At 47.2% G+C, this 13,334-nt stretch overlaps 1 protein-coding gene across 4 annotated transcripts in view; it reads right to left on the bottom strand.

Annotated features, from left to right (window-relative positions):
* The window catches only part of LYN (LYN proto-oncogene, Src family tyrosine kinase), a 116,550-nt gene that overhangs the window by 47,539 nt on the left and 55,677 nt on the right, over positions 1-13,334 (bottom strand). For all 4 annotated transcript variants that reach the window (XM_088469527.1, XM_088469524.1, XM_088469526.1 and 1 more), the window contains exons 3-4: positions 2,485-2,530; positions 1,203-1,308 (exon numbers count right to left, since the gene is read on the bottom strand). In XM_088469527.1, the coding sequence (XP_088325653.1) occupies positions 1,203-1,308; positions 2,485-2,530 (152 nt within the window). The remainder of the gene's footprint in view (positions 1-1,202; positions 1,309-2,484; positions 2,531-13,334) is intronic.

A 13,334-nucleotide genomic window follows, 5' to 3' on the forward strand; every position in this document is an offset into this window, starting at 1 on the left:
CCCTGGAGCTCTGGCCGCAGCTGTGTCCCTGCTGATGTGTTGTCCAGGGACCGACTGGTGTCACTGACAGATAGGCCAGTGCGCCGGCCACCAGAGTATGGAGATGGAGCTGCTGGCGTGAGCATTGTGTCTACAGTGACACAGCCAGTCACTCAGAGAAAAGTAAAAAAAACAAAAAAAACTTATCCAATGGCAGGAGCAGCTAAACAAAAAGTGCCCAGCTCCTTGGGCACCAAAAAGAAACTGGCTGCATGAGACAGGGGGTGGGTTATAGGGGAGCCTGTGCTGCTGCTTCAAACATTTAACTATTTGGTGCCCAGGTTCCTCCAGCTCCACCTATACACATGGTCCCCAGTGTCCCCCATGGAAAGAAAGAGAAATATAATTTCCTATAATGTCAAATGTAATGGAGGAGGAGTAGGTGACCCTTTTATAAATAAATAAAATATATCTATTGTAAAGCAAAATCACAAATCTTGTTCTTCCTGAGATACATCAAACTTAACTGCCAATAAAAGCTTTTGTAGCCTAATGGTGCATACACACAGTACGATAATGATATTGCTGACTGATCGTCCTGCACCTTCCCGGAGTGCTGGATGATCGATATCGATCATCCAGCACACCACCACCAACGGCCAATGACCCACGATCAACGGGTCCCTATCAACGATCGCGGGTCCTATAGTAACCTGGTTGATATCGACCAGGTTGGCCTGCATGCATGGGCAATGGACGATATAGTTATCGTCCATACGTGCCCGCGCATCGCAGGTCGTTGGTGGGTTGGAAGGGACCAAAAAATGCACGATATGAACGATAATGATATGATCGAGCATTTTAATCTTCCCGCGTGTATGCACCATAATTCATGTTGGCAAATCATTTGATGAACTGGTCAAATCTTATCCTTTCCCAAACTACGTCTCTTTTCATGGTGGGGATTAAATAAACCAGAAATCTCACATAATAGCACTCAGCTCGCTGGCACTAACACTTACAACAATTGTCCATCTAATAGTCCCTGCGTCTCTAGGACAACATTGATCGCTCTTTTTTTCAATGTGATTTTGTCTAATCTTGTGTTGAGTAATGACAGGACCATACATGAGCCCTACATAAATGTTCACTTAAATGCTCTTTATAACAAATGACAGTAATATAAGTCACTGATTAACACACCAATCATGAAAAGCACTTACTCTTCAAGAATTTTCAACTTTTCTCCTTTTTTGAAGGATAAGTCATCTTGATGGATCCCTTGATATGGATATACAGCTACTACAATATTCCCTGTCTCCTCTGTTTCTGCAAATGATTCAAAACAAGGATGTTTAATAACATGTAGAGATTGAATACATGTGGTGAAAAAAATGGGAGCACCTGTGACCTGCATAAATGACGGTAACCAGTCATAATGAAAAGAAGAGCTTCCTTATAAGTGTGGTTCATGTGTAATATAAGAAAATAACATGGTTTGGGTCAAGTATAAAATTGATGGACTTTCTTGGTTGCCTAGAAAGGCACATTTGTTAGGAGCTTCTGTGACCAAGATGGCTCAAACTGCTAATAGTTCACAAGCAATGGTGTCTCTGGGGATGTCAACATGTAACAACATGGTAAAAACATATATAGCAAGGTTCAATAGAGGACAAAAGTGTATTCTCCAGGATTGGGATATCCATGCATTAATTCAAAGTGCAAGCAAAACAAGTGAGCTGCAGATCAATTGACAGCAAATTTCTCGCATCATAAGCAGCCGGGATTACCCACAGTGGTTTGACGAGAACTCTACAGAGCAGGATATGATACCACCTTGGAATGCGTCTTTGTGGGTTCAGTGGTGCAAGGAGCACAGGCAATGGACCAGTTATTAGTGGAGAATAAAAATATCGTCAAAAGAATCTGAATTCACCATGATCTTACCAAATGGATGACTATGTGTGTTGTCAACTGAAAATGATCTACAAACCAGAGTGCTGGTTTTTAAGAGTAAAGAGTTTCTCTAGAAATCAGGGTCAATGCTAATCTCTACTTGATGAACCTAATGGAGAACATCCACACCCCGTGCTGCAGTGTTACTTTCCTGATATGTGGAGTGTCTTTCAGGAAGACAATGCTCCCATCCACAGATAAGGTATGATTGCCCAATGGCCTGATACGCATAGCACTTAGGTGGCTTCTCAGTCAACCAATCTGAGCCTAATAGAGCATTTATGGATTATGTAATGACAACCAAAATAGTATTCTCCACGGCCATACAGTAAGTTAGGCGTCAGCTGAGGGATTTTGCTGTGGACAAATGGTTCTACATCCCTCTTGCACAATTCCAGACGTTGGTAGACTCAAAGCCATGGTCTGTGCAGGCCAAACTGGCTGCCTGTGGTGACCCACCACCCTATTAAGTGGTTTCCATTTTTTTTGTCTGCTACTTGTATATAGAAATTGGATATTATATTTCAAGAAAACATAAAAGGAGCATACCTATTTGCTGCATCTTTTGTCCAGGTAGGAGACCTCCTGAGCTTGGCTACAAGAAAATTATACATCATGAGTATGGTACAGGGTACAATGACATATCTGTGATCAATACAAATGGAGACAATCTGAATGGACACAAATATTTTGGATCCCCATTCAAAAAGATCAGGGCCAGATGTGGAACACAATTCACCTTAGAAGAGATTCTACTCTGTGACAAAATCTGCAAGAGTTGTTGGTATGCAAATCACACACTAGCTATTTGCCATTTGACCTGTTTTTTTTTGTTGTATGACGAGAAAGGCAATGACTTATCCTTTACCATTATTGGTAAATAGAAATAATAGACCTTTGAGAAAATTGTTCTCATCATTTACAATCTGAAACGTTTACTATTAGTTTGCACTTCTATAATACAGATCAAATAACTGTTATCTTGTAACACATGCAAAATATGAAACTAAACTATTAGATAAATAGAGTTCATCACTAGATGAGAAAGTACAGACATGCGAGTCACAGTATACTGGTGTAATTACTGCAGCAGTCACGGTCCAGTTTAAACGGAGAGTCTTGTGTTTTTTGAAAGGTTAAATGTACTTTTGCATGCTATTTAGTAGGTGGAAAGTAAATTAAATCAAATTACAAATAGTTTTGAGTGGAGTTTTAAGAAATAAATGTTTTATAATTATTTTTAATTATTTACCTTCACGCTATGCTATCCACATCTTTCACCCAGCACTGCCACTATAAACTGCCCGATCAGGTGGGAGAGGTACAGACACCATACAGTGCGAGTGGGAAGATTGGAGATTGGTACAAAAGACCAAGCCAGGATTGGCGGACAGAGGGCTAGATTCAGAGATGGATGCTAATGAAATCGTAGCTGTGATTTCGCACAGAACGCAGCTGCGAAAATATGCTGGTTCCAAAGCTTCCCAGACCACCTGTGCTAGTGCCGTACTTAAGCTTGACGCCTATCATTAGCCCCACTAGTAAATCCCCATGCTCGGCATACCGAACGAAGGTAAGCCGGGTGTCTTAGCATCTAGCCGCGCACGCGCGGGGGGAGGGCTTAGCTTTAGGGAACCCCCCTGGTGGAACTTGGGGATAGGCACCCCCCCAGGAGGGTAAGGGATACAGTAGGGAAAAGGGGAGTTAGGGTTAGGCACCCCCCCGGGGGGTTAGGTTTAGGGTGCTGGCAGGGGGGGTAGGTTTAGGCACTAACGTGGGGGGGAGGTTAAGGTTAGGCACTGGGGGGGGGAGTTAGGGTTAGGCACCACTAAGGGAAGGTTAGGGTATTTAGTGGGGAGGGTTAGAGTACTTACCTGCTGCTGTCGGGATTTCGACCCGTTGGGCTGCCGCTGTCGGAATTTGATCCGCCGGCATTACATACCGATTCCTTATGAAACAGTGCAAGATGGAATTGTCCTTGTGCCCTCCAACCAACCCAGTGGGGTATGGCCAGCAGAATCACAGTACTTGTATACACAGTGGGCTACGGCCCAAGGAGTCACAGTGCTTGTATACAGAGAGGGGTATGTCCCAAGGAGTCACGGTGCTTGTATACACAGAGGGCTATGCCCAAAGAGTAACAGTGCTTGTATACACAAATGACTAAGGCCCAAGGAGTCATGGTGCTTGTATACACAGAGGGCTAAGGCCCAAGGAGTTACGGTGCTTGTATACACTGAGGACTATGGCCCAAGGAGTCACGATGCTTGTAAACAGTACACAGTGGGACACAGCACAATAAAAAATTGTTTTTTAACCTTTAATTACATTTTTTTTACTTATACTTTTTATCAATATTTTACTTTTTTTTTTTACACTGGAGCAGATGGGCATGAGTACAGCGCAGCATACATCGGCATGCCTTGTACACACAGCCACTTGTGAGTCTGGACACAACCACTTTAATCAGCAGAGTAGCGCAGCATACATCAGCGTGCTGTGCAGTGTGCCCCCCTTATACACAGTCACTTAACAGCACAGCCACTTGTTGTGAGGCTGGTGTCGGACACAGGCTACAGCCACTTTAATCAGCAGAGTAGCGCAGCATACATCAGCGTGCAGTGTGCCCCTATACACAGTCACTTAACAGCACATCCACTTGTTGTGAGTCTGGACAGGCTAATACAGCCTCTTTAATTAGCAGAGTAGCACAGCATACATCAGCGTGCAGTGTCCCCCCTACAGTCACTTACCAGCACAGCTGCTAGTCTGGAGATTGGACACAGCCACCTTACTTCAGAGCAGTGCGCAGCATGCGTGCCGAGAAAGAAATGGCGCAGAGTCCCGGTCTCGGCACCTTATATAGAATGAAATCTTGTGAGAATCCGACGTCGGGAGGATGAAGTTCTGCTGCGAAGTAGGATCCGAGTCAGACGGGAAAACGGCTCATGTGGACTCGGATCCCATATGTTCGGAGCAGTTCGGATTCCACAGAATCCGAACCGCTCATCCCTACTTTCTACAAGCCTTTATTAAACGAAATCTCTTCTTTGCACTGCCTACTCCATGTGTCACTATGAAACCCTTCCCCCCCACTAACTTTACAAACTGCTGCTCTTCAAGAACAGGGCCATCTTTGTCTTTATAACTATGGCCCTTAGTAGAAATGTAGGTGCCTTCTCACAAATCGAGACACACAACAGGTTCAAAGGTGTGCTGCTGCTCTATGGTTCATAAATGATCTTCAGTATTAGCGTGGTTTCATGAAGACTAGTGATGACAACAACCAGTATTTATTTTTATGAGGTGATAAATTTCAAATTGGATCTTGGTAGTGCAACTGATGTGATCGATTAGGATCTTGCAAAATCATTCAGTACCATTTAATACACATTCTGGTAAGTAAGATGAGAGTATTAGAGTATTACATCTATCAGAAAAAATGTAAAGGGGATGAAGGTCAGGATAGAATCCAAAGGGTAGTTATATATGGAACATACTGAGAGAGGACTAAAATTATTAGTAGTGATTAGTATTGGGTCCTCTATTTTCGATCATTGTTATTTATTACATTGTAGGATGGCTTAAGCTGTAAAGTATCCATATTTGCTTATGACCCTAAGCTATGTAGAGGTATAAATGCAAAGCAGTATAATAACTTGCTGCAGAAAGATTTAGACAAAGGATTTTCCGTATATAGCGTTCCTACCAGTCTGCAATGACCATCGCCAGGTCTTGCTGGTTTTGGCCAACGCAGTGACTCTCCTGCAATGGCTTTTCTATGCAAAGAATGGGGTGATGATAGCAGAGTGAGATTTAGAAAAATGATTCATTTAATTAAATAAAGCATTTTTTTCCCATTTTTATACTTTTACCAATCAGCCATAACATTAAAACCAACTTCCTAATATTGTGTTGGTCCCACTCGTGTCACCAAAACAGCTCTGAGCTGTTGAATCATGGACTCCACAAGACCTCTGAAGGTGTCCTGTGGTATCTGGCACCAGACGTTAGCAGCAGATCCTTTAAGTCCTGTAAGTTACAAGTTGGAGCGTCCATGGCTCGGTCTTGTTTTTCCAGCACATCCCACAGACGCACAATCGGATTGAGACCTGGGGAATTTGGAGGCCAAGTCAACACCGCAAACTCTTTGTTATGTTCCTCAAACCAATCCTGAACAATATTTGCAGTGTGGCAGGGCACATTATCCTGCTCAAATAGGCCACTGCCATCAGGGAATAAGGTTGCCATGAAGGGGCGTGCTTGGTCTGCAACAATGTTTAGTTGAGTCATCATGGGCACTCTGACTGGTCTGCAGTTACGCAACCCCAAGCTGTGATGCACGGTGTGTTCTGACACCTTTCTATCATAGCCAGCATTAACTTTTTAAGCAATTGCGCAACAGTAGTAAGATCAGACCAGATGGGCTAGCCTTTGCTCCCCACATGCATGAGCCTTGAGCATCCATGAACCTGATGTCTGTTCACCAGTTGTCCTTCCTTGGACCACTTTTCATAGGTACTTACCACTGCATACTGGGAACACCCCACAAGACAAAGTTGTTTTGGAGATGCTCTGACCCAATCGTCTAGCCATCGCTGTTTTGACCCTTGTCGAACTCGCTCAGATCCTTATGCTTGCCCATTTTTACTGCTTCCAATACATCAACTTCAAGAACGGAGAGTTCACTTGCTGCTTGATACATACCACCCCTTGACAGGTGCCATCGTAGCTAGATAATAAATGTTACTCACTGTCACTACAACTGTGATATTTTGTAGAAAAAAAAATCATGAGTGTAAGTTTAAGTGAAGAAATGTGATTGGTGTCAGAGGACAAAGTAGTCCTCTGACACCCACCAGACAAAGTAGTCCTCTGACTCCAGTGCTCACCAATTTAGAGGTTCTGGAGCCTGATTCAGTATGGATCGCAATTGCAATCGCAGCTGCGCAATCGCACGCAATGAAGCTACGAAAATATGCAAATTTCTGCCACATCGGCATGCACAATTACAGCAGGTCTAACCTGTGGCAGAAATTGCAAGTCTCGTTGCACACAGAGAGTCCTCAAGCTGCGTATGCCATCGCAGTGGCTAATTTATGCACACCCATTCAAACACACAGGCACGCCTGTGCTTTTCTGACCACTCCCCTGTCACCACCACCAAACGCTCACGGTCTGTCACTCACTCTGTGATGGATTCCTATGTGTGTGCGTAATCGCAGTACAATTGCAGTGCACGGCAGTACGGTGCATACGCCGTGCTGAACCATCTGTTGATCTGCGTACATAGTTGCAATTCTGTACACTGCTGAATCAGGCCCCTGGTACTGACCAGCAGTTTACTAGTGGATATAAATGCTCTCAAATACAGTAATGTAATTTGTTTTAAAATTAGTTACTGCTAAAAATAATCACACTTCCTCTGTATGAGAAGAACATGTTCCTCTTTTAGATTGGAATCTGACATATGGTCAGCCACTGATGACAGATGGTTTTGCCATCGAACGGAGATCCAATGGTTCTCCGCCATCGATGGCACAGCGTTTCCCGCCCCCATGTTTCTGTTTTGTTCTCCCAGGCGCTGGGAGATGGAACTTAGGGCCTGATTCAGACCCGCTCACAAGCGGGTCGATGGTAGAGCAATGCGCGAGCGCAAGCCCCGGAGCAAGTGAGAAATTCACTTGCTCTGGGGCTCGCTACAAATTGGGCGGCTTTCGCCCCGTTTTGTAGGCAGGGAGGGGGGTTGGCTGGCCAAATGGAGGCGTTCCCGAAGGAACGCCTGCCGTTTGAGGGCGGCCCTACTGACATCACTAGTGATGTCACTAGTTGAGCTTCCTGCTCTATTAGAGCAGGAAGCAAACTGGGGCTTGCGGGAACGAGACCCTACCACAAGGGTCTCGTCGCAAGCCCGATGGTCACGACCATCGTGACCATCACCTGGCTGCTCGCAAAAGCTTTGGGTGGTCACCCACAGCTATGCGAGTGGCAAGGAGGCCGGTTTTAAAAAAAAAAGCGGCCGCCCTGATTCAGAGCGAGCGAGCGCTCGCTTTTTGTGAGCGGCTCTGAATCAGGCCCTTAGCTCCACCGCCGATGCAATCAACGAAGCCCCGTCCCCACCTCTGATTGGCCCACTGCAGGATGAGCAATAGAGCAATGGTTCACCGTCGATGGTTTAATACCATTGAGGTTAACCACCATCAATGGTTAACGCACCAATGCCCATCCCTAAACTGAAACATGTCTGCCTAAATATTTCTGTAAGGATATTATTATTTTTTTTTAAATAGAAAAGGCCACATATTTTAAGGGTTGAAACGAGACCAATGGTCCTGAATGTGCAGGTTTTCCCTAGATATAACTGGAGAAAACCTGCAATAAAGAGCACATTACAATACTGCTGTAAGTACTGTAGTAAAACTCATTCTACGAATGTTATCAGTGTCCAGAGAAGGGTGAAATATCCTATCATTGTTATTTTGCCATTAACAGCTGGTTAAGTCCCAAGTACTTTAATTTGGCCTTAGGGCACTACCACCATGAAAGTGTAAATATAATGGACATGGTTTGCTTCCTCATACAGCAGCTATTTCTTTGAAAGAGCCAACAGTACACCTGATTTCTGCCCTCTGCCCCTGATTCAGAGCCGGACGCTCTGACAGAGCTCTCGCTCTGAATCAGAGCCGGCCTTCTTGTTTTTTAGAGCGGCCTCCTGGCTGCTCGAATAGCTGTGGGTGACCACCCACAGCTATAGCGAGCGGCCAGGAAGATGGTCGCGATGGTCAAGACCATCACGACCATCGGGCTTGCGACGAGACCCTTGTGGTAGGGTCTCGTTGCCGCAAGCCCCAGAGATATTTACCAGAGCTGAAATCTCTCCCACTGACATCACTCGTGATGTCAGTGGGGCCGCCCCCAAACGGAGGCATTCACATGGGAACGCCTCCGTTTGGGCAGCCACTCCCCCAGCCCGCCCACCAAAGGGGGCGTGCTGTCACTCACCATCGACAGCACGCCCCCTTTGGTACGAGACCCGGAGCGACGGTTTTCCCGTCGCTATCCGGGTCTCACGCATGCGCACGACGTAGCCAGCTCCGTCGTGCGCATGCGCACTGGGCCACCATCGACCCGCTTGCGAGCGCATAGCTCTCCCGAGCGGGTCTGAATCAGGCCCTCTGTACAGATTCAATCACTGTGTTACAGTAACTATGGGCCTGATATTTACGCAGTTGGGCAAAATTTGCAGTGCATGCGTCCGAGTCGCATGGAGCATGCATCCCAATGTCCCTGCCATGTAGCTTGCAGACAGTAGTAAGATGTAGAATGATTGACAGTTATGGACTGTTTGTGGGTGGTAACTGTGAATCAGGCCCTACAGATGTGTCGTCCATACATCACTGCTGCTTTCGTGCCCAACAACCCCTACCGGTGCACCAGGTCACGTCAGACTCTGCTAGCGCCAGGCGTCTTTTTTGCTGACATGTCTGAATCTGTATACAAAGTGCTACGATGCAGCAGCCACAGCTTTTTTCCACGTCAAGTTCCATTGTGCTTCGCACATACAGAAATACAAGTGCCGCATATCAAATTAATCAGCACAGTCTCCTGGTGCATCCTAGTCCCATCGCATTGCGACTAAGTTGCATTTTCTGCAAAAAAGACACCCGGCGCTTGTAGAGTTGCACAGGACCTGGCGGCTCACTCATGCCAGGCATCTCATGGTGTTTTGAGGATAGATGTACGAGGACACGTCTGTATGTTTATCTACAGGGCAGCACTTGATGGTGCAACTGCAATGCAATCCACACAAGATCAAGAATGTTGATGTCTGATACAGTTATTTCATGGCATCACAGCTCTACCTGTACTCATACCAGGGGCGTATCTATAATGGGTGGGCCCCGTACCGCACACCCTGCACCCATATTATTTTAAACTTACCTGTCCGTGGTCCCGCGTCGGGGGTCCGCGCTGCTCAGAACACCGGAAAATGCCCACCGCAGCCAATTTTCCGGTGTTCTGCGCATGCGCACTAGACTCTGGGCACACTCTAGTGCCCGGAGTCTACTAACACTCCAGTGGCTGGCCAGCCGCGTCAGTCGGCTGCCGGCCACCGGGGAGAGAGGAGGGCCCCCCCGCACGGGGAGTGCACACGGGCCCCTCCTCTCTTAAGACACCCCAGACTCATACTGTAGGTGTGCCTGTCAGACTGTCTCTAGCGGATGAGCTTTCATCTATGTCAGGGTTGATAAATAATATTATTGTATTGTCCTTTCCCTTCACAATAACAGTACTGTAGTGGTTTCATCACTGGATTATGAAAATCGGCTTTATTTAACAGGATTTTGACTGTATTCTATTACTTTTAGCGATGCTTGAGTCTCTGCTAGAGGGGCCTATTCATCAACACTAAAATAACGTTTTTAAGGACATTTTCCTTAAATAACGTTATTTTGGTATTCATGAACAGACTTAGCACAGGAGATATCACAGATATCTCCTTGCTAAGTTCCCCTGCGTTAATTTCCACACTCCCCATACATTAGTATGGGGATGTGGAAATTGTGGTATTCATCAAATTCCGAAAATTATGAATTTTCGGAATTTGATGCAGTTACTATCCGCCACTGTGAGGTGGCGAATAGCAGAATCGACTTACCTGTATCCGCGTGTGCAGGTCCCCCGACGAGTCCCTCCGGCGCTCTGCTCCGTCCTCAGGCTCCGGAGGCTGGTCGGACATGTGTGCTTCCCAGCAGAGCACAAGAAAGTTTAGAAAAAAAAAAGTTTTTTTTTAAAATCTAATCTGTCATGTGGTCTGCTGGGAAACCACATGACAGACCAGCAGGACGGAGCTGGAGGCCGCTGCGCGGACAGGTAAGTCGGGGGGGGGGGGGGGGGTAGGTGAGCGTAGGGTGGAGGGGGGTCGGGGGGAAACACAAACTTAACGCATCTGTAGGCAGTGCTGCGCATGCGCTGGTTTTACAGATGTAACAGCGCATGTGCAGCACTGTTTCCAGATGCGATAAGGTAGTGTAGGCAGGGAAAAGTATCTATTTCCCGAAAAGCTGTCATCGCAAAAATGACAGCTTTTCGGAATATATACTTATGGAGAGGTGGAATGATGAATTCCACCTATAATTAGGTAGAACTCGATGCGAGTTCTAAACCTAATTATCTCTAGAGAATTTTTAGGTTTAATGAATAGGCCCCTGAGTCTCTCCATAGCAGGAAATTCAAAGTAGTGTATTGAAAGCGCAGTGCTTCTATGTCAGGCCCCACAACAAAGTACTATTGAGAAGGGAGGGGATTTAGGGCCTGATTCAGACCCGCTCGCGAGTGCATAGTGGTCGGGCAGTGCGTACGCGCGAGCCCAGGAGCGAGTGAGAAATCACTTGCTCCGGGGCTCGCTACAAAACGGGGCGGCTGTCGATGTTGATCGACACGTGATGTCAGTAGTGAACTTCCTGCTCTATTAGAGCAGGAAGATCACTGGAGCTTGCGGTGGACGAGACCCTACCACAAGGGTCTAGTCGCAAGGTCACCCACAGCTATGCGAGCGGCCTGGAGGTGGATATATATATTTTTTTAAATCCGCCCTGATAGCGAGCACCTCTGAATCAGGACCTTAGTACAGGAAATATTTAAATCTGAAAAACCCTTTAAGTGAGATCATAAAAATAACTAAGTACCTGCGCTCACTGTCTCATGCAGAACGAAAAATGCTATATTCAGTTTCTAGTTACAAAGGTGCCATAGATTACTTATGAACAACCAGGAGGGAATGGGTATGAAGTCCGCTGGAAGCTGATCGTTAGTGATCCCAACAGGGGCACATAAGTATGTAAGCCTAGACTTCCACCCCCCCTAACCCTCCCTTGGTGGTCCCTAAGCTCCCTGGGGGGTGCCTAGCCCTAACCCTCCCCCCGGTGGTGCTTAACCCTAACCCCCCCTCCCTGCACCCTAAACCTAACCCTACCCGGGGGTGCCTAACCCTAACCTCCCCCGGGGTGCCTAACCCTAACCCCCCTCCCCCTAGCCTAACCCTCCTTAGGGCGTGCCTAACCCTAAGTCCCCACAGGGGTGCTGAAACCTAACCCTCCCCCGCCTGCAGCTACAAACTAACAGTGGCCGGCTTCCTTTGTTCGGGAAGCCGTCTGTCGAGATTCCGGCATCGGGATCAAGACAGATGTCGGCATTTCAACACCTGTCTTTAGTCCCGAGTTGGGATTTAGATGCCAGCATTTTGACAGACGGCTTCCCGGCCGTCGGTCTTTTAACTACATCCCGGAATGGGTATGAAATCCCACCAGGAAATAACAGGGAAACAAGTATATAATGGTAATGTAAAACTAGGCAAACATAGTACAACTACTGTCATAAACCTGTCAGTAACTTAGGAAGTGGAGAACTGACCCATGTCTGGTATATTGGGTTGGGTACGAGATGCCGGCGATCAGAATCCCGATGCCAGGATCCCAACATGGTTAGAATACAGACAGTTTGTTGGTCTGTAGCCTAACCCTCCCCCTACCCTAACCCTCCTTCCCGGATGCCTAACCGTAACCTACCCCTTCCCGCACCCCAGTGGTGTAACTAGGGTATTTGGAGCCCAGGGCAAATTTGAAAAGGGAGCCCCCCCCTCCCCAACATCCCGTGCTGTGCGCGCCGAACGCGCGTGGGGAAAATGGGCGTGGTCGCTTAAAAATGGGGCGTATCAACATGACACACCCCTTTATTTTCACGCTGAACATTCCTATCCATATGCACCATAACCCCAGTAGTACCCCTTATACAGTACCCCCAGTATGCAGTTGTGGTCCCTCTTATGCAGGCCCATAGTAGTGCCCCTTATACAGTATCCCCAGTAGTGGTCCCCCTAATACAGCCCCCAATTAGTTCCCCTTACTCAGTACCCCCAGTAGTGGCCCCCCAAATGCAGTGCTCCACGTAGTGTTCCCCCTTATGCAGTGCCCCCAGTAGCAGTCCCCACAATGCAGTGCGCCCAGTAGCAGTCCCCACAATGCAGTGGGCCCAGTAGCGGTATCCCCTTATGCAGTGCCCTTTATATGGTGCCCCCAGTAGTAGTCCCCCCCCATGCAGTGTCCTTTATATAGTGCCCCCAGCAGTAGTCCCCCCCCATGCAGTTTTCACAGTAGTGGTCCCCAGTGCCCCCTGTAGTGGCTCTTCCTATTATTGCCCCCAGTAATAGTCCCCCAAGTGCAGTGCCTCTTGTAGTAGGCCCCTTTTATAATGCCCCCAGTGGTAGTCCCCCCCCCCAAGTAGTAGTCCCCAGTAGAGTAGGTCCTCCCAATGGTGCCCCCAGTAGTAGCCACCCCTCCCCCAGTAGAGGTCCCCCCCAGTAGTAGCCACCCCTCCCCCAGTAGAGGTCCCCCCCAGTA

This window comes from Taudactylus pleione, unplaced genomic scaffold, assembly GCF_031769625.1.
Source record: "Taudactylus pleione unplaced genomic scaffold, aTauple2 ptg000093l, whole genome shotgun sequence".
NCBI classification, from domain to species: Eukaryota; Metazoa; Chordata; class Amphibia; order Anura; family Myobatrachidae; genus Taudactylus; species Taudactylus pleione.